At 41.1% G+C, this 20469-nt stretch overlaps 1 protein-coding gene across 6 annotated transcripts in view; it reads left to right on the top strand.

Annotated features, from left to right (window-relative positions):
• Positions 1-7795: 7795 nt before the first annotated feature.
• ADAM22 (ADAM metallopeptidase domain 22) overlaps positions 7796-20469 on the top strand; it is a 128836-nt gene continuing 116162 nt past the window's right edge. For all 6 annotated transcript variants that reach the window (XM_027898709.1, XM_027898708.1, XM_027898707.1 and 3 more), the window contains exons 1-2: positions 7796-7857; positions 8021-8184. In XM_027898709.1, coding sequence (XP_027754510.1) covers positions 7800-7857; positions 8021-8184 — 222 coding nt within the window. In that variant the 5' untranslated portion in view covers positions 7796-7799. The remainder of the gene's footprint in view (positions 7858-8020; positions 8185-20469) is intronic.

Here is a 20469-nt window from a genome sequence, read left to right as displayed (position 1 = left end):
AAATACGAAAAATAAAACTTAAGTTTGGTTTTGGTCCCTGTGGTTTTTTTGTTCTTGGCTAGTAAAGGGCTCTGACCCCAGATTTTGGTTAAATGAATATTTAGGCAAAATCAGCAAGCATGGTGCAACTGCATTTGGAGAGAGAATTTTATAAAATCACTGATTATGATACATTCCAAGTAACTACATTATAAATAGCTGGCTTGTAAATAAGGTGACATTGTAAATAAGGTAGACCATTACTCATGGACTACTGATGTTTTGTGGACATTTGGTTGCTTCTCTTTCTATTTCTTCTGCTGCTGCTTTAATAGAGAACACAGTAACAAAGATGTATTACATTCTTTGACTATTCTGACATAATTTATTTTTGAACTGAAACGTATTTTTGAACTGAAGCTGTATTGCGTATTTCAACTAATAGGAAAGCAGGTATGTATTTTTCCATGGGAAGAAGCAAGCAAACAAAAAACCCAACAGGGCATCACCAAGGGCCACAACAAAACAGTCAGCAGGTTTCTGATTGACTTGAGGTTTTTTTTATATTTTTCTTTCAGAGCAGCCAACCTGTCAGACTAGCTTACTCAGAGGCAGAGTGAAAGACACAAGAAAGAGTTGGGAAGACTTTATTTAATACTTCAGATCTTAACCAGAGCTGATCTCTTTCAGAATTTTCATATCTGTAAATCATTGGAGGGCATGAGTATGAAATTACAGGATGTAATTGCAAAGCCTTATTAATAAATGTAAGTGCCTTAAGGTCATAGAAGAGATCTAAACCAGCAGAAACTACTTCCATTAATTTTTGTGTAAATTACTTCTTTGCATTTTCATCTCTTGCCTGTTTAATGTTCTCAAGCTTGGTGCTTTTATGCTTCGTGTTTTTATGCTTTTTTTTAAAAGTGCTTTACATATTGTGTACTGTCCTTTATGTTCTACCCCAAGCTTGCAACAGAGGGACATGCTTCAGTTCTCTCTTCATACTGTCATTAGTCGGTGTCACCTTCTGGCCTATGTGAGTGCAGTGTTTGACTCCTTGGGTGCACCTGTGGGGCTGTGTGCATCTTCATCCTGCGCTCTGAAGCACTCAGGTAATGCACCTGGTGATGATGTCTGTGAAGCTCTTGTGGTAGCCTGTGAATGCAGGAATGATGAAAAAATGGTAGCTGCTCTAACTGATGTAGTTACAGTGGGGTATGTGGACACAGGATAAAAATATGAATCCCTCTGTGTTTCCCTGCTGGAGAATCTTTGAGCTATGTAGTCCATGAGGCCTCTGGGCCATTGGCTGATAAACACCCAGGGCTGACAGTGGCTGCCCCTGCTGGGCTTTTTGATCACATTGATAGTTGATAGCACTGGATCATCAAAACACCTTGGTCTTCAACTGAGTCTGCTCAAAGGTGGGAATCACTTCCTGGCCCTAGTTTCATTCTGTAGATGCTCAGTATCGGAGATCTTCAGGACATGCAATTAGATTATATAAAGAATTATGGGAAATTCCTGAAATAGCAAAGTGTAAAATAAAACTACAATCTAATGTGAACAAGCATTCATATTCTTCTTGAGTGACTAGTTTGGATGTTATTTGCATCACAGCAGGAAATGGACTCCCCTTTATCCCTCTCATTTTTTCTTTTACGTCTCATAAAAATATTCTTACGGAAAATAAGCTATTTTCTTTTGAGCGCTTACTGCCACTCAAATTTAGCTGTAACCTCTACAAGACTCCAATCACCACTCTTGAAGATAAAGGAGGGGAAATTTTAGCAGCCAGTTGATCCAGAGCAACTACAGAGAGTATATGTAGATGGACTAGAAATTGAATGCCAAAATTTATTTTCCAGCATGGCTAGTCCTCCGGACCACGTAAGAAGATTGTTTATGTTATCAAATGCAAGCATAAATAAAGGTTAATCTCCGTGATAATACCAACCACCAATAATGTCACCACTGATATCTGTAGCAGGGTGAAGGTGGATGTGAAAAGAATTCATTAACCACCTTAACATCTCTGAAGGTGATTTGAGATGAATATTTTTGGGGTTTTTTACCATGCATTCTGCAAATGTTGCTTTTTGTCTTCTGATATTCAACAGTTTGCTTTAGATAATGCAGCTATCCAAAATAAATGCTGAGTGCCACAGACATAGCACCATAAAAAGATTTGGGATGCGAAGCAGTTATTTGAGTGGAGTGCAATTTCATTTGGGCTAAAGCAGCTGTAGATTGAGGTGGCTGGCTGACATAATCCTTTTTTTTTGTTTGAATTTTTGTTTTTGTTTTTTTTTTTTTGAGTTAGGATAAACTCCAGGCTTCCTCTGTGACCTTCAGAACCATTTTGAAACATGGCACTCCAGTAGAATAAAGGTTGAGACCCACACTGTGGAAGTCAATTGCCAAATGACAGTAGTCACTTCTGTAATTTGAACCACCTGGCAGAGTAGGAATTGGGCTATGGGTCTCACACATTTCAGGTTCAGGCACATCACCAACAAGTGTTTCATGGAGTTCATCTTTCAGGTATAAGGTCTGCAAACGGGGTACTTTGGACTCAGAAGTTTAATGGCCCTTGGAAAAGGAGAGGCTTCTGGCCACAGAAAGCTGCATGGATCTTGTCCTGTATCTGACATTCAGGCTGGTTTAATTCTGCTTCTTAGCTTGTTTCTGAGGATAATTTTAGCTACTAACTTATCTGACATTCTTCAGGAGTAAGTACAGGAGGTCTGACCTGGAAGCTCTTCAGTGAATGCAGGTTTTGTGTGTTATAAAACATGAATCAGATTTCTGAACAATTTTTACTTTGCTGATAACCCCGATTTCCAAGCCACTTGCCACTGAGCCAAGTGATTAGAGTTTGGGTTGTTTTGTTTTGTTTTCTTTTGTTTTTGTTTGATTGTTTGTTTTGGGGGGGGGTGTCGTTTTGTTTTTGTGATTTTGTTTGGGGTTTGTTTGTTTATGAATAAAAATATTACCCTTCTTTATGTCACCAGATTTTCTGAGAAACTGCCTTTGCTAAACCATACTTGTAGTTATCCAGCCCAATCTCCTAATTCCAATAGCGGTGAGCAGTAGTCACAAGAAGTGCAAAAACGATCCCATGCCATGACTAGATGCAAGATGAAACTACCTATCAAACGAGATCCTATTTGTAAACTTGGAATAAAAAAATTAACAAAGCCTGAAGCACTTTTATCCAAGGCTGGTTGCTCATCATTGCAGGTCCTATTCTTTCAGTGCATAAGAATGTCTTGTCCCTCTGGATGCTGAGAATTTTGTGAATTATTTGAAAGTATAGCCCAAGTAAATACTTCAGTAGACTATCTACTTGCTTGATGACAGCATATTTATGCTTACTAGGTTTTAATTAAATTGTCATCTTATTCCCACACCATACTGCCAGAAGAGCAAAAAGCACCAGCTTACTTTCCTGTACCACCTCTATGACATTTTATTGTGTTCTACCTGTTTATGACCATCCTGACCAATCCTGAACTTCCTGGCTTCTGTCTTTCTCTGAACCTTGCAATGTCCTCACTGGGAGTGGCCAGTGCAGTGCTCCAGATCAGGCTGTACTTCCAATTTAATGTCAAGACTGATTCTATGTTGAGCTCTATATTTAGATTATAGTTGCACATGCTTCCTGGAGGTAATAGTTATGCTCCCAACTAAATAACCAGCAGAGTCAATTGATTTTTACGTGCATAAGTGACAATGTCACTGCTATGCGATCATCAGGTAAAAATACACTATTTCTGTAATTGGACATGTAACTGGTACTGATACAAGAAAATGTATTACTATATTTTGAGAATGTCAGCATGTTTTTCACATGGAAACGCTTATGGCAATCAGTGGTCAGGTGAATAGGGACAATTAGAAAATATTCATAGATCTTCCTTTTATCAGGAAAAAGTCTTAATATGTTCTTTTATAAACCTAATAAATCATAATTGAGTATTGACCACTGAGAATGTGTTTATTAAGGAGAGCCCTAGATTTCAGTTACAACCTATTATATTTGAGAAGACAAAAGTTTCTGTGTGTGGGGAGAAGAGTTACACTTTTCACAGTGTTAAGTCACTGTAATGTTCTGTGATTGGAGACAGTGGTATTTTTCCATCATGTCTATGCATACACAAGGCTCCATTGTGTATTTCTCGAAACAGAAAGTCTAGATTTTATCAAAATTGTAAAAATATAAAGCAGTGTCTGTACATTTCTTAGCATTTAAAAATGTGTTACTCTTTCAGCATTTTAAACTAGGCTAATCTCTGCAGAACTTTAGGCAGTTTGAAACTGTAATTCATGATTGCAGTCTTACCTACTTATGATCGTGATTACAGCAAAACTTAAGCTGTACAGCTGGGAGGTAATTTTCAAGAATACCCCATATAAATTAGAAATACAATGCCAACAGGGATGTTTAGTCCATATTTCTTATTTTCTGTGGGAAGGAGATAAGTAACAGACATTAAAGTGTTAGATTTTGACTTGTAATTAAGTATGGTTAAAAAAAAATTTATCATACCTATAGTGTTTGCGTGTGTCCAGAGCAGGGTGACCAAGACAGTGACAGGTCTCAAAGGCAGGACTTAGGGGGAGCGGCTGAGGCCACTTGGTTTGTTCAGCCTAGTAGAAGGCCGAGGGGTGGCCCCACAGCAGTCTGCAACTTCCTCAAAGGGGGCAGTGGAGTACGAGGTGCTGATGTCTCTCTGGGCACCAGCAGTAGGACACGAGGAAACGGTATGACACTGCATTAGGGAATGCTCAGATTGGACATAAGGAAAAGGTTCTTTGATGAGAGGGCAGTCGGTCACTGGAACATGCTCCCCAGGAAAGCTGTCCCTAAGTCTGTCAGAGTTAAAGGAGTGTCTGGATGACACAGTTATATGGTTTATTTTTAGGTAGTCCTGTGAGAAGCAGGGAGTTGAACTGGATGTTCCTTGTAGGTCTCTTCCAACACAAGATATTTTAGGATTTGCTAGAAGAAGAAAAAATTTTGTCCCCAGATGTGAAAGAGCTGGTTGTTCAGAGGGGGACAGTCTGTCACAGTCCTCAGCAATGTGAAAGAGCTCCCAGTAAAGTAAAACTAGGAAATGAATACTGATATTCTCTGCCTGATTTCCTAAACAAACCCAAAAACACCACCCATAAAAGTAAAATATTATTTCTCTAAAGGATCAAGCCTGTCAAATCACTCATTTCTAATCACCCATTTCTAATCAATGTGTACAATAGAAGGGAACTTCAGACATACAGGTCAGGATTTTCTTCCTCGTGATTTAGATCCTTCAATGTGATATACAAATCTCTGCAATTTATTAAAGTCTTCTATTTAGAATTATTCTTCAGTGCTTATCATAGAAGTGTTTACCTAGCCAAATGGTAGAAGATGTAAACAATAAAGGTTTGCAAATAAAAGCTTTTTCAGCTCTATTTTGGCTAATCACTTCTAGCACACACGATTTTAAAATACCTTTGTCTTATTAGTTGGTTGTATTTAAAAAAAAAAAAGTATTAAAAATTATTCTTGAAAGTAGTGAAGGGTTTGACCAAAATGGAATTGGCATACTAAAAAAGGATTGTCTTCATGAAGCGTATGTATTATAGCTCACAACCTTCCCTGAGCACACAGACTGGATAGAACTCTGCATTCATTGTCATTACTTAAAAGCAGCCAGGCCTTGGCTGGTGCTGGGTTGGTGAACCTTCCATGTGGGACATCTACACTAGATCTGAACACTGGTAATGGCAAGAGAAAAAAGAAATATATGATGTCCTGATCCAGGAAATCAGTGTGTGACTGTACTGTGTAACTACTGCCTAACAGTAATATATACCAAATGTCATGAATTTTCTCAGAAATAGTGGCAGAAGAAGCTGTGAAATAGTGTGCCAGTGGGGACAGTTTGGTGTAACTGAAATAACTAGCAGTCGGCTGCAGCCTGAAATATAAGGATTGATGACTTTCATAAGAAGACTGAAACATCGTATTATAGTACTGATTTTTCTTTCCATAAATGGCACTTCCTCATTTTCTTTACCCACCCTACCCATGCTCCTTTTGACAGCCCACAGCAGAGTTATAAGCTAATTGTGCACAATTTCAGTGACTGCTTGAGGATTTAATGGATATATCTTGCTTGTAGTGTGTGAGTGTAGTGTAAACAAGACAGCACAAAACTTATTAGCAACGTTTTCCTCCAAATTAATATGTATTTCCAGATGCAATACTGTGCTCCCTATCCTCAGCTTGTTGGACTGTCATTTTGTCTGTTTTCATGTCATGGAAACAAATCATGAGAAACTGAATTTCCTTCTTCTGTCCTCTAATGGCTTCTTTTAATAGAGGATCCGTGTAAGTAAGGTAAGACCTACTGAGAAATCGTGTCAGGAGCCCGGACCTTCCCCTTCGGGTAGCTCTGGGAGGGGCAGGTGGCCGTAGCCAAGCTGTGCCCGGAGTGCAGTCCCTCCCGTGAGGAGCCCGTGGAAGGCACCCCGGCAGGCAGAAACGCTCCCAAGAGCAGAAATGGAGGTGCTGGGTGTTCTGGCTGTTGTCAGTGCAAGCAATACAATAAATATATGCAACCGCATAACGGTTTTAAGATTATGAAAATAAATATTTTGTTTGTTTATTCTTTTAAACTTCGAGTCTACAACGAGCAGCAGCTTTCAGTACCATTTACTGTGATGCCACCTCCTTCTTTATTATGTGCTTACAACTGGTACAAGCCTTGCAGTGGGTAGTTTGACCTCGTATTCTCTTGCCTGGGCCGGTATCGAGCTGCATCTGCCACTATGCTGCTCTGACACCCCTCCTCCTTCCACTCCCTCCGACTGCGTACCGTGGCAGTTCTGCTGTCGCCCCTTCGGAAAACGGCGGCGGCAGGAACGCTTGAGGCAAAACCACCCTTGTCCCATTTTCAGAAAGAAACGTAGTTAATTAAGAAAGGTGAGATACACAGTACCGAGAGGTAGCACTGCTGCCCTCGGCTTCCCGGTAGGTGGGAGTGTAGAATTGGGTTGCAGATGCAGCCATGCGTCCGCTGAGGGAAAATAATCCTCGCGTTTCGGGGAACAGACATCGTGGAGGCTCCTTGACACTTCTGCCTCTTCCTTAGTCCAGGACAGCGTGTTGTAGCGTGAAAGAAACGATGCTGCGTTGTAATCCTTTTCTTCTCTCTTTTTTAGTCCAGTGGAGAAAGCGGGGAGGTAGTAGAAATTTAAGAAAGGAAGAAAAAAGATCATAGATGAGGAAATGAAGGTTTACTCTGAAAATGAACACGTAAGGGGAGGGGGCTGGCCGCAATACGGCCAAAGGGGGGGACGGAGGGGGGGGAACGCTCCGCCTGCGTCCCCAGAGACTCCCCCGCCTTCACCCGCAGGTGGGGCTGCCAGCGGAGGCAAGTTCTGCAGCGGGGGTTCCCTTACCCCGGAGCAGTGCGGAACCGGGGCGGTGCGGTAGCGAGGCGGCCCCACGGGGCGGGGGCTGCGGAATCCCTGCAGCGCTCCCTGGACTCCGGGGCTTCCCCTGCGATCTCGCCCCGCTCCCTCACACCCGGCGAACGACTACATTTCCCAGCACTTCCCTCTTCCAAGCGGGCTCTGCGGGGAGGCTCGGCGGCTCTCGCCATCTCCTCAGCTGGCAGGGGGCTCGGCGCGGCGGCGGGGCGGAGCTCGGCAGCCCCGGCCCCGCGGCCCCGCAGCCCCCCCGCCCGTGCAGGCGCGGAGCCGGCGGCGCTCGGCGGCGGCAGCCGGGGCGGCACACGGCGGCGAGCGGGGCGGCGGGCAGCGCCATGCGGGCTGCCGCCTGCCTCCTCTCCCTGGCGCTCTGCGCCCTGCCGGCTGCCCCAGGTGAGCCGCGGGGCAGCGCCGCCGCTCTCGGGGCGGGGGCGGCGGGGAGGGGGGGACGCTGCGCCGAGGCTGCTGCGGAGCCCCCTGGAAACGGAGCCCCCGCAACAGCCTGCGCGCTGGGGGCGAGGGCGCAGCCGGGTGACGGTGCCTCTCCCCTGCCCAGGAGGCTCCGGGCCGGCGGCAGCGGCGGCGGGGCGGCGGGGCGAGAGCCGCTTCGCGGAGCGGGAGAGCATCAGGCCCGTGCGGCTGGTCTCCGGCGAGGGCGGCGGCGGGGCGCGGTGGCCGGCGCTGAGCACACGGGTGCGGAGCGAGGCGGCGCGGACACAGGTGAGAGACAGGCGGGGGAGTCGCGGGCGGCCCGGGCACGGCCGGGGCAGCGGGAGGAGAGGGGCCCGGGGACGGCCGGGGGAGTCTGGGGAGAGGGGCCCGCGCCCGGCGCGGCAGGGGCGGCGGTGCCGAGGAGCCTCGCCGCACCCTCCGCAAGGGTGTCTGTACCGCTGAAGGATAACGCTCAGTGCACTGCGATGCTCGGCGAGACGCGCGGCTCGATTTCCCGCAGGAGCGCTGGGGATGCCAGTCCTACCGCAGCGGCGCCCGAATTAGTTAAGATGGTCCCCGTGCCTGGCAGTGCCCTCCCCCGGTCGTCAGCGGGGGCCCGGGCGGGCACAGCCCGCTGCCTGCGGCGGCCGGGGGCCCCGAAATGAAAGTTGCGGCGCCTTTGCGGCAGCGGGACTTAAAACGCCGCGGCTTAATTTCGGCTTCTGTCTGAAACGCGGGGCAGGGTGGGTTTGTGTTCTGTGGGCTCGGATGTGATTTTATAAATAGAAATTGGAAATCGGAGGGGAATTGCTTGGAATATAACATGTGAACGTAACATAGCAATTTAACGTAAACATCGTTTGCTACCCAAACCGGGGAATGTTTACAAATTCTGTAGAGTCATAGAATCGTTCAGGTTGGGAAAGACCAAAGATCATCGAGTCCAACCAGTAACCTTAGCACTGTTTATGTTATAAAACATATTTCTGTTGTATGAAGACCAATCCTTCTAACTTTTAACAATTATGCACCCCAATTTGTATTAAAATACAATGATTTTCGTCGTGACCACTAACCATCATGTTTGAGGTGGTACATGGCTGCTCCATCTAAAGGATAAAAAACATTGAGTCTTTGCTGTTACTGAAGAATATAAAATTTGTGCATTTGAAGCAACTGCTGACATCCAAGATGAGTTGCAGGCCTTCATTTCTTCCTTTTCCAATTGACTACTTTATGTTTAAGTAACAAAATCAGTGAAAAAATTGTCTCATATTTCTTTTTTATAATCTATAAAGTATAAGCACTGACAGCTTGTATTCTTTTTGTGTAGTTAAATAATAAGCAGGCTCTTCATAGCATATTTATTTGCCTCTGAAAGTGACTTATTCTATGTAAATATTTTTCAGATGTGAAGACCATATTTACAGTACAATAAAATAGGATTCTTAAAGTTCTGTAATGCTTTGCTTGAAAAAAAAGAAAAAAAAAAAAAAAAGGAAAAAAAGTCCTATAGGCATTTCAGGATTCTTTGAAGGCCCCTGAACGGTCACAAGTTGAAACACTTCGTGGTATGTCTGTTTAAAACATAGTAATGGTTGCATTTGGCTCTAGTATAATGATTAAAATACTGGTCTTACAGAGGAAACTGCTAATTAATGGTTTTTATTTTCTGAATGTCTCAGCTTTTATTCACCAAATCTTATGCTCATAAAAACTTTTCAAGTCATTCTCACATAGTTAAGTTGTTAGTATGAATATCACTCCAAGTAGAAAAAAAAGTAAGACAAATGGTTTTAAAAGGGTTAAATGCATTTATTTCACAACAGTCCCATCACTAAACCAATGTAAATGTGTAGAATCTCTGATGGAAATGTGTAAAGCTCTTTGTGCAACTGCAACTTTTCTTCCCGATCAAGAAGTTTCCCCTCTGCTGCTTAAAATATCTCCAGCCTCTCCCGTGGTATCTGATGGTTGTTACTCACTGAAGGATACAGTACCTGGCAGTGCATTGGAGGAAGAAAATTGCGGAGCAGGCCAAACCAAGTGGAGCAGTACTGATTTTCTGTGATTCTGGCACAGGGCATGGTTACATCCTAATTGCAGGATACTGCATCCCTTGCCCAGAAATCTGAGTCAGCTCGGTGGTAATGGACCAGCAGCATGGCTGACTTTGCTTAAATGAAGTTTTGTAGAAGCTGCATTTAGGAAGGTACTTTTGTAGTGTTACTGTTAACTGTTGCAGTTGAGTAATTTGATATCCTGACTCCTAAAGTCTAGCATCCCATAAAAACTCCAACACTCTTACCTCTACCAGAATGCTTATCGAAGTTATGGACTGACTTCATGGAGTTAACTTTTGTGGTTGCTTTTGTGGGTGTGGTGAAAGTCACATAAAGATGCTGGATTCTTCTCTTTCTCAAAGAGACACCCATACCTGCTCTGAAGAGTTAACAGTCCAAGATCAGTGGCATATGAAGGGTAGGGGAACAGAGGTTCCCTCTCCATCCATAACATATTCATGTGTTGGTTTGTTTTATGATTCAATCCATTCTGTCTCCATACCCTATTCTATCTGTTGCTAGTAGTCTTTGAACAACTATATATGAGATTTAGAAAAAATGGTCTGGAATAGAGATTTCAACCCAAAACTAAGGGCCTAAGGATTAGTTTAAGGAGGATACTTCTCGGAGGAGGTTGAAGCATTCAGGAAGAATCTCCAGTGAGTGAAGGACAAACAACCATGTCTAGAAAAACAAAGATACCTGAATGGGAGGGTGCAGTCAGAGGACTAGACAACAAGGCTGTAGTTGAATTAATGTAAAACAACGTAGTTGTGTTTTGAATTGGATAAAGATAAAAGCAGAGAGAGACATAAGCTGGAGAGAGGGAAGTTGTGCTAAATCGGATCGGATTCCTTTAATTCCTGGATGAAAGCTTTAGCTGCAGAAAGGGCAGAAGCTGTACAAGAAGGGTGCAAGCCTGAGTTTGGAATTGCACAAAGGGAAATGAAGAAGATGATCATGCAGGGGAACACAGAAGCAAAGCGAAGCCTTTGCAGATCAGGAGTTTTAGAATAGGCTTATGATGGAGTTGAGCCAGAGGAATGTAATACGATAAAAGGAGGTGAAAGGAGCTAATTGAAGGCAGGAGTGACTGGGAAGTGATGGATTGCAGATTTCTAAAAATGCATGGTTTATTTTTATCATTTGTTGGGGTTTTTCTCTAGCAACCTCTTTTGTTTTGTTTGTTTTGGGGTTTTTGGGCCATTGCCATAACTACTGAGTGACTTCTCTACGTGCATGTTCTACTATTAAATAGTAAAGAAAATAATCTGTGGACTTTTCCTAGAAGCCCAGAATGTAACTGCTTAAGAAAAATTAATGTGCTCACAGTTGTAGTTGTCAAAGATTACTGGACTTCAGAACACAGCACAAGACAAATGTTGTAGGCTATTACATATTCGTGTCATTAATGTTTGAACATACAGTATATAGTAGATATTGGAGAATTTCTGTGACTTTGCGTTTCTACTGTTAATTCCATTGTGGAATAGAGTCACTACCAGTATCTGTGACACTCCCGTGTTTTAATTTCTCTGTTCCCCAAAGGGGGCCTGTTAGCAGCTGCACAGCACTTAATCTAAAGAGTAATCAAGATAAGATATATCTAAAAATATGCTAATATTATATAATTATTAATGCAATCCAGGATCTTAGCAATGGACACTTACTTTACAGTTGCATAAATAAGCCTATTAAAAGATGAAAGTCCTCAATGTCAGGGGCATTCAGTGCAGGCTAAGCTAGGATTTTTGTATTTAAAGGAAGGAAAGCTCCTACTGTGGACACTTATAAGGAACCTTTTAACTCCGTGCCTTGAGCCATATTTTGGTATTGTAAGAGGCACATGGGAAGCCACAAGTTTCTTAATATTCTCCTTTAGTCAGTACTATGCAGATGTGTTTTTCGTTAAAATGTGACTGAACTGCGTCTGGAGACAGAAGTATATGTTGTTTGTAGTTTGCTGTGGGTCAGATGATCTCGTTGGGAAGATGAGGTTTATTTTCTAGCTGATGATTAGAGTACCAGACCGCTACATGCCTTCACCTAACAGATGCCTTCCCTGAACCCTAGGTATAAACTTGAAAGTGATCTTGCTCTCAGCTGGAGATTGCCACTCAACACCAGTGAAGGGTCCCAGTTCTCTTTAAGGCAGCACTTCATGGTCATGCTACTAGGTCTCCACACACAGTCAGAGAGGGACAATATTGTTCCTCTTGTGGCTGTCATTGCATTATCCATTTTTGATATATCTAGGTGTTGATATGGAAGTATGTGAGATTTGCTATGATTTTCAGTGGGAACAAGGTTCTTACCTACTATGGACATAGATTCACTCATCTCTGCTGTTTGTGCAAGGCATTCATAATATAGCAATTTCTGTTTGTCAAGCTGTTTTTCACTTGCTCATTGCCAGTTGTCATGAAGATACGCTGGATTCCTTCCTAGAGAGTAAAAGGGCTGACCTGATTGTAGGGAGCCTGGTGTGAAAGGGCTCCAGGACTGAGCTGTCTGAGACAGAAGTACATGTTTTTGTAGTCCAGAGTGAGTCAGTAGGTTTTAGCAAAGAATTTATTTGCCTTCCACAGCCTGTATTTCTGAATTGTTTGTGACCAAGTGATAGAATTGCATACACCGATTCGGAAGCATGGCTTGCAGGTTTCTTAAATGACTTCTTATTGTTAATAATCAATTGCAGTGAAGCTTTGCTCCGTCATGCTGAGTTTGCATAGCTCTGCTTACACTTAGAGTTGAAATCTTCATTTGTTATTCAGGTGTTTCCTAGTCTTTGCTATTGGATTCTCTGACTCTTGGCCTCTTGCTCTAGTCTTCAACAGAATATCCCTGTTCTTTATAGTTGCTTCTGAAACTGCTGACTTTGTTTAAAACACTCTTGCTTTCTGTTCTGTTACTGTCAACTTCTGTTGTAAGTTACTGTGTTGGGTAGCTCAACCAACTAGTAATTTTTTTGGTTAAAATATGAGTGCTGACTGTTGAGTGGCTAATAAAACATCTCTAGAGTTTGGGATGGATGGATGCTGACTGTTGAAAACAGAAGTGTCATGAGAAATTGTCCAATTTTAAAAATTACGTTCTGTTCACTTAATCTAATGACTCTTGTCTCTTGGAGAAACTTGGGCACAGTTTTTGATCATCCTATCAGAAAACCAATGGGCTGGAGGCTCAACTGGGCCATAGTGAGTAATAACATGTTTTTGGTTTATTGCTGAATTTGGTTTTCTTCCTGCCTTGTTACCTCTTCTTACTCTTCCCTTAAAGTTGATAAGACGTTAGGCAAAGTGTGTGTGATACTTTCCTGCATGTTCCCTGTACACAGTTCTACAATATTCATGTAGGGGTAAGATACTTCACCAACTTAGCAATACTTAATGAATATGTAAATGATGGTTAAAATACCTGTACTTTTGGTGCAGATCTGGCCTTCCTGAAAGCCCTGCTTTGCTATAGATTGTTGAATGATGCAAGGGCATTGAGAGTGTTCTTTGGTTTCTCAAATATAAGAGGGATGTAAGAGGGACTTTCAGATACACCTTTTTATAAAATACTCATAGTGTGTTTTGGTATTTTATAGGCAAAGAATATTTCAAATTCCTAATTTATCCTTCTTTGCAAGCTCAGTGAAAGTATTTTCCTGCTCGATAATGAGATTTGTTATGACAGTAAGTGCATAAGTCCAAAAAATCAGCCGTCAACAAACCTCTGGTAGCTGCTGCTTCAGAGTTCATGTTGCAGAAACATTGTATCGGGACTCAGATTTTGAGGGGTGGTAAAAAGACATAGATATATTTGAAAATCCTAGTTTGGATAAAAGGACTGCATGGAAAGTTCTGTTTTGTGTTATCTTCTCTTGCTTGTGCCATAGCAGTGTTGAAAAGAGAGATATTCCTAAAGCTATGGCTTAATCACATAAAACAGGCTTATATACAGTCAAGCAGGATCTTAAAGGCTCAGATGTAACAATTTGTATAGAAAGTATTTCCCCAAAATTTGCTTGTTCCCAGGATCAGTGTAGTAACTGCAAAGTCTGATAGAGCTTTCTAGCTCTGGTAATCAATGTATCTGTATTCACTCCTGGTCTGTGTTGGTGCCCCTGAGTGCAAGATCAAACCAAATATTCTTTCTGCCACTGTTTCATGGAGAGTGCATGTTCTAGGACCCCTGCAGTGTCTAATCAGCTATATCAGCTATAACATATTCATGGTGTAGAACCGTGTTGTATTCCAAGTAATGTCATGATAAACTTTGCTGAGATTTAGCCAAATTATGGTCAAACTACATGTGACATTAACGTTCACTCTGAAACTTTTTCCATAAGAACATTATGGACATATGTGTCATACAGTCATGGTAGATCTGGTATTATATTGTCCTTCTGGTAGTCCAGGTCCCTTTTGTATTTTTTCCAATAATCATGCCAATCTTTAAGTGACTCAAAACTAACAACTTTCTTTAGGGCTCTGCTTGTGAAAACATTATCTCAGTTATCCTATCAAACACTTCTTAAAGGTCAATTGAACTTTATGAAACCTTCAAAAGCCTGATAAGGTTCAGGTCTGTAGTTTATGGGTCCTTCTGGCTAGTGCTGTTTCAGTGCTTTTCCCTCCCAAATCAGCTCTGCTGAGTTTTGTGGTCCTTCCACTTAGTGCAGCCACCTTGAGAGGATTCTTTGTCTTCCACTCCTATGTGTTTGAGACAAAGTTGCTTCTCCCAGGTAGAATGCCCTTCTGCTTCATGGGAAGTAGTTCACTGATCTTTGTCAGAGGATTAGGTTGCCAGGCCAGGCCCATGTAAATTCTCTCAATCTAGATAACTGTGGATGTGGAGGGTAAAGTCCAATACTACTTGAGGATGAAGCTTACCAGTCTTGGACACAGGATTGTGGTGTCTTCTTACACAGTATCTCTTTCTCATTCATCTACTGATATGGTTCAGTGTTTTTGTCCCCATATAATATTTTTTCAGTATTGTATTTTCTAGAAATAGTGTATTGTTGGTTTCTTGCATGTTAATCAAAACTGCTGTAGTTAACATCTCAAAAAAATCACTGCAATTCCCAACCTGTCTCCCTTTTCTCTAGTTTTGACTCGCATAATTTATCTTAGGTCAAATTTGCTATGATTGTCTCTGGAAAACTTTCAGACAAGAAATCCTTCAGAGCCCTTCTAGTTATCTTCTTTCCTTTGGCTTGCCAGTGGCCTCCTAGATACTGTATGGATACACTGTTCCGCAGAGATGTCTTTTGGAACATGTATAGGATCACAGAGGCCTGTCAGATGAAATTTTGCTCTTCCTAGCTGAGGATGCCCCCTCATAGTACTCCTCTGAAGCCACTGCAATAGTTGCATTAATCTGAGGAGGATAAATCAGTGCTGCAGGGATGAACTGTGCAGTGGCAGCTGTGCTGAGCCACTGCCAAGCATGGATGTGGAACAGCGTCTTTCTCCTCAGATGGAGGTATGTTCAGTGCAGATGAGAACTTTGCACATCTGCAAAGCATTTAATACTTTGGTGGGAGAACTGTGTGAGGGAATGCTGATGTTCTTTTTCCCAGAAACTTTATTGATGAGCATTGAGCAGCAAAGGTGGCTGAAGTGCTGCATGGGAGTGCTGAGCATATGGACAGGATGTGCTCTACCAAGATGTGGCATGCACTCCCATGATGGGGGTTTGCTGATTGGGTAAGTTCAAATGGAAAGCCAGTGTCACATGAATTAAAGACACGATTGATTACGTAAAAATCAGAGAAAGGGGCAAATGACATAGAGCCGTTTAACTGTTGTGTCATTAGGAGTGCAGCTTGAAAATTGGATTCAGTTAAAATAAGTTAAGGAAGCACGGCATTGCTGCTGGGCATTTGCCATCATACAGTGAGATTTGGTGATTCATTTGGTAATTTGACCAGCTCTGATTTGTCTAACTATACTAAATTTTATTCTACTCTGTCTTTCCTTTTTTTTAATGAAGTGGGTGTTGCCAGGCCAGAAAACTGTAGCAAATGGCCATGCTTTAGAAAAAACATATTCCAGAATGAAGTACTATTACAAGGTTTAGAAAAAGGTAAATGCCTTTTAATGGAAATGTGATGTATGGGAGTATGGAAGCTACAGCCCTGACTTACAGCTCAAAAATCGCCCAGGAGACTATAGTATGTAGGAATACTATTTCAACCCCTGAAATTCTGTGGGAATAAAAAAAAAAAATCCATCAGTTGTTTCAGAAAATATATACAGTGAAAATGTTGATTTGTTTTGATCTCTTAGTCTGTATCAAGAGGAAAAGGAGTTTTGAAGTTTGCTTTTCTTGCACTTTTCAACTGCAAGCAGGACTTTAATACTTAAATGTAGAGGGTGAGTCATATTTAAAAAGTATTATCTGTGGAATTGATTGAGCAATGTATTGGCATGCCTAACAGTCTGCAAGTTTTGTCAAGCTCTTCTTAACCCACGATGCTGACAAGATGTTGCTAAACTTTCTGCTGGTGTCCAGAGCTGTTCATGGGAGAAATTACCCAAGTTGGGAGGCTTTAGGTGTCAAAGAGTAGTGTAGGTGTCAGTTTGTAATGTAAAGATGGCATAACGAAGGGGTTTTGTAGATTCCTCTGGTAGTGGAACTCTGTTCCCTCATTTGTGAAGCCAACAAGAGATGCTGAAAAGGGAGTTTTGAAATATTATTGATTCATTTCAGAGCTTGGAAAACATGCAGCTAAAAATGACCTCAAGGCACCATCTGCTTTGGCGAAGGAAATGCCTTCACTTCTCCTGACTGTGAGATCCATTGAGTTTTCCTTTTTGCCTAGATGGGGCCCCTGAGACAATAGCCCTTTCTGTAGATAGATGACACAGTGGTCCAGATGGGTCCAGTGCTGCCTATGGCGCGTGCGTTGCTGCCCTTGTTTTGTGTTCTCTCCCCCTGCAGATGGGTGGTGTGTTGGTTGTTTGCCTCTCTTGCTGCAGCTGTCCACGACTAGAGGCTCATTTGGGTTCTGCTGACCCAAAACTGCCAGGCATCCTTGGGAGAGGAGTATTTCACTGAGGAAAGATTGTCCTTGTTCAAGTCCTTTCCATCTGATCTCATGTTTCTCTTCACAAGGAAGTAGTTTCCCCATCTGATTGTGCCATCAGGTCCTGGGCTATTGAGTGAGATAGATGGAACACATTGCACTACTGCTGTTGTATCTAGCATTCCTTTTATTGTTAGATTTGACCCTCTGAAAGCCCAGTTGCCATGGAGGGCAGTGGAAACTGTGGTGTTCCTGGGTCACAGGATGAGTCTCTGCTCCCTTGCTTGGTTTTACAAGTGTGATCTCCAACCAGTTATCAAAGTTTTTATTTGAATTGTTGCAGGAAAAGATTCCGAACTTTGCAAGTTTCCATTCATGACTTTTGTTTGTTTTCTGTTTGTCACCCTGTACTTGATTTATCACACTTATAACAACCTACTTGGTCATACTTCCCCTAGTCATTAGTATTTGATGAAAAACCTTATTGAGTGCATTTTAAAAATACAAGGTTGAGCAGGCACCAAATTTTCTGCTTTTGCTCCAGTAGTGATATTTTTACGACCTCTTGCACATTAGCTGTATGTAACCTTTTATACAGGAATCTTTAATACTTCCCTTCCAGAAAAAGGGGGAAAAATAAATACAGCTTCCCGAAAGTTCTTGCAGTTTATCACAGTGATATGAAGATTTGCAGCAATTAGTCTCTTAGGAAATCAGAAGTTATAAACAAAATTTTAGAATCAAATTAACATCATCCTCTATACTTGAAAGCACAATGAGTGTAAGATCTAGTCAAATGGTAGCTCACGCTAAATTTGCTATCAATGACATGCTGATAGTTTTCCTGTCTTCATTGTTCCATCATTTAACCTTGTATGAATTTTTGAGAAAGATGAAGTGGAGGTGTGGAAGGAGAGCAAGAAGAGAAGTTTTCAGGGGGAAATCAGAATTATATTTTTTTAGTCAGTCTGTTGTAACTGTTCAAAGATGCTCATGGTTTTGGAGTGCTGGGTGGAGATCTGGGTCGAGGTGTGTGAGCAGATGCAGCCAAGTCTCTGGAGCTCAGCATTACACACCTGCAGGACCTCAGAAGGATCTGTGCTGCTGCCGAGGCACTGGCTCTGCAGCAGTGACACCTGCAATTCACTGCATTGGTTTGTGCTTGTTGCTGTTCCCCGCCCTTACTATACTGAATAAATTCAAACAACCTTTGCTTTCGAACACACAAATAAACAAAAAAGGTTTTTTGGATTTTGTTTCTTTGTTTGTTTGGTTTTTTTTTTTTTTTTTTTTTTTTTTTTTTTTTTTTTTTTTTTTTTTTTTTTTTTTTTTTTTTTTTTTTTTTTTTTTTTTTTTTCTGTTGAGAAGACTAATTACTGGCATTTTAGAGGTACAAGTAGTTCTTGCTTCTGTCTTAGAGTTCATTGACACTATGATATTTATATGGAAAAAAGTTATTTTAGGTCATATTTACGACCGCAGTGGACTGGACCTTGGCACTACACTGCAGCTGATGGTGTTTAGGGCTCCCTTTGCTCCACCCTCACTTGGCATGGAGAACAGATATGTGATCCAGGATTAAAAAATGAACGTGGACCTATTAAAATATTTTCTTATTTCTAGCTTTTTCTCAGAATAAATAACTTGTTTACTAAATGTGCAGCTGTAAAAGCAGAGGCACCCGTAAAAGCCTTTTGTAAAAACCATGATTCTATTCTGCAATTTTTCATTAGATAAATAGCGCCCCCCCCCCTCCTCTGTGCCCCATAGATATTTAGATTTATGCAATGGATAAAAAGAGAGAGTTTGCATGAGAAAATAATGGTTATTAATACAGCAAGTGAATGCCTATAAATATTATAAGAATGCCAGAGACAGTAAAAAAAGAGATTTTGTAGTTGTTAAATATACTATGATATGTGGATCCAGTTCAGTGACACTGAACCTTTGGTTAAAATTAGATATTTGCAAATGGCAATAGAGAAGGCCTGAGGAAATCATGTTGCAGCTATATTTTATTGTGTATATTTTAAAGAAGATTCTTTCACTTTGGATATTTATTTTTAATATTAGACCTAGGTGTATTTCTGAATTTTGTCTTTGAGCAAAGTTTTAATTTTTTTTTTCTTCCCAGTACAAGTAAAAAATTCAGTTTTTGAAAAAAAATTCTTACTTTACATACAGCAACAGTACACTCCGTAACTCTGGATTTATTACAACAAAACTGAGGCTGAAAATTGTCCTTTTATGTGTACATGCGCCAATTAGCGCTGTATTCCTCCACTCTAGTATAAATTTAAGTGTAATGATTGTTTTCAAACCAGCAGTTAATTTTTTTTTAGATAAATCTGCATAAAAGTTTTAGTATACTTGTCATTTAATTTCATTAAAATATTTATTTTGATTTCCTGTTGGCTTAGCTGTGTCCTTACTGAACTCAAGAAACAGTTATTTCATGCACACTTAAAGGATTGTTAGCAAGCTGAGATTTCTGTTCTGTGAAATAGAGAGGGGGGAAATTAAATTAATATCTAAGGAATCTATTATTTTGTAAATGTGACTAAATCCCCAAATATCTGCTGTAAAACCTCATTGTTCTTGCAAACTCCAAAGCATAGTTTCTAAGTTCTCTTCCTGTATCCTCCAGTATTATTTTATCTCTTGATTCTCTTGGTGCTTTTCTTTTAAGTCTACAAATTTGATCAGAATCTTTTAATTAGAAACCACAATGCTATAAATAGTAGTAAATATAAAATTCTTTACATCAAAGGGCAAGCATATAAATAGGATTTTCTCCTAATTTTTTTTTTTTACAAAAAAAATTCGTTCATTTTTGATGGAAATTGTTATCTCTTCCAGTAAAACTTATTAAAAAGCATCTAAGTGCTTTATTAAGGATATTTCTGAAGGAAGAAACTTGTTATGAGGAACTGCACGTTGCATCATGATATATTTTTTATTATTTTTCCTTATTTTATGAGGAAAGATATCAGTCATCATGTTACTGTGGTGCTTTCAACACTGAGGTAATTATATACAACGTGAAGAAAATTTCTAAATTTTTCCTTTCAAAATTCTTGTTAGTTTGATTATTAAAGAAAGTGTGCAGCTTGTAAGTGTTTCACTGGTGATTAAGGCATTTGACCTATTTGAAATGAAAGTCTTCCAAACACATTTAAGGTTACCTCCAGTGCAGTGCAGTGATGTTGATCTGCAGTGATGTATGTTGGTTGTAGTTGATGCCAATGCATTCCCTTTGCAGATCCTTGTTCCTCTGGGCCAGTTTCTGGAGAAAGCTGAACCCCAGCCAGGGGGGACATCATTATTCAGTTGTGTTTCTTTGTAATAATAAGTAGTCATATTTGGTACTGATTGTCCATCTCCTCTGTTACGGCAGTGATCCCTGAGGCATGGAGCAGGTGATTTAAAATAATTGGAATCACATTGCTCTTGGTTTGGCAGGAAGGTTTGCATACCACTTTTGTTTTT

Source organism: Empidonax traillii, unplaced genomic scaffold (assembly GCF_003031625.1).
Source record: "Empidonax traillii isolate 1590-97213 ecotype Southwest subspecies unplaced genomic scaffold, ASM303162v1 scaffold619:size634076, whole genome shotgun sequence".
Taxonomy (NCBI): Eukaryota; Metazoa; Chordata; class Aves; order Passeriformes; family Tyrannidae; genus Empidonax; species Empidonax traillii.
Note: the sequence above shows the minus strand (reverse complement) of the source record. Positions and strands in the feature narration are given on the sequence as shown.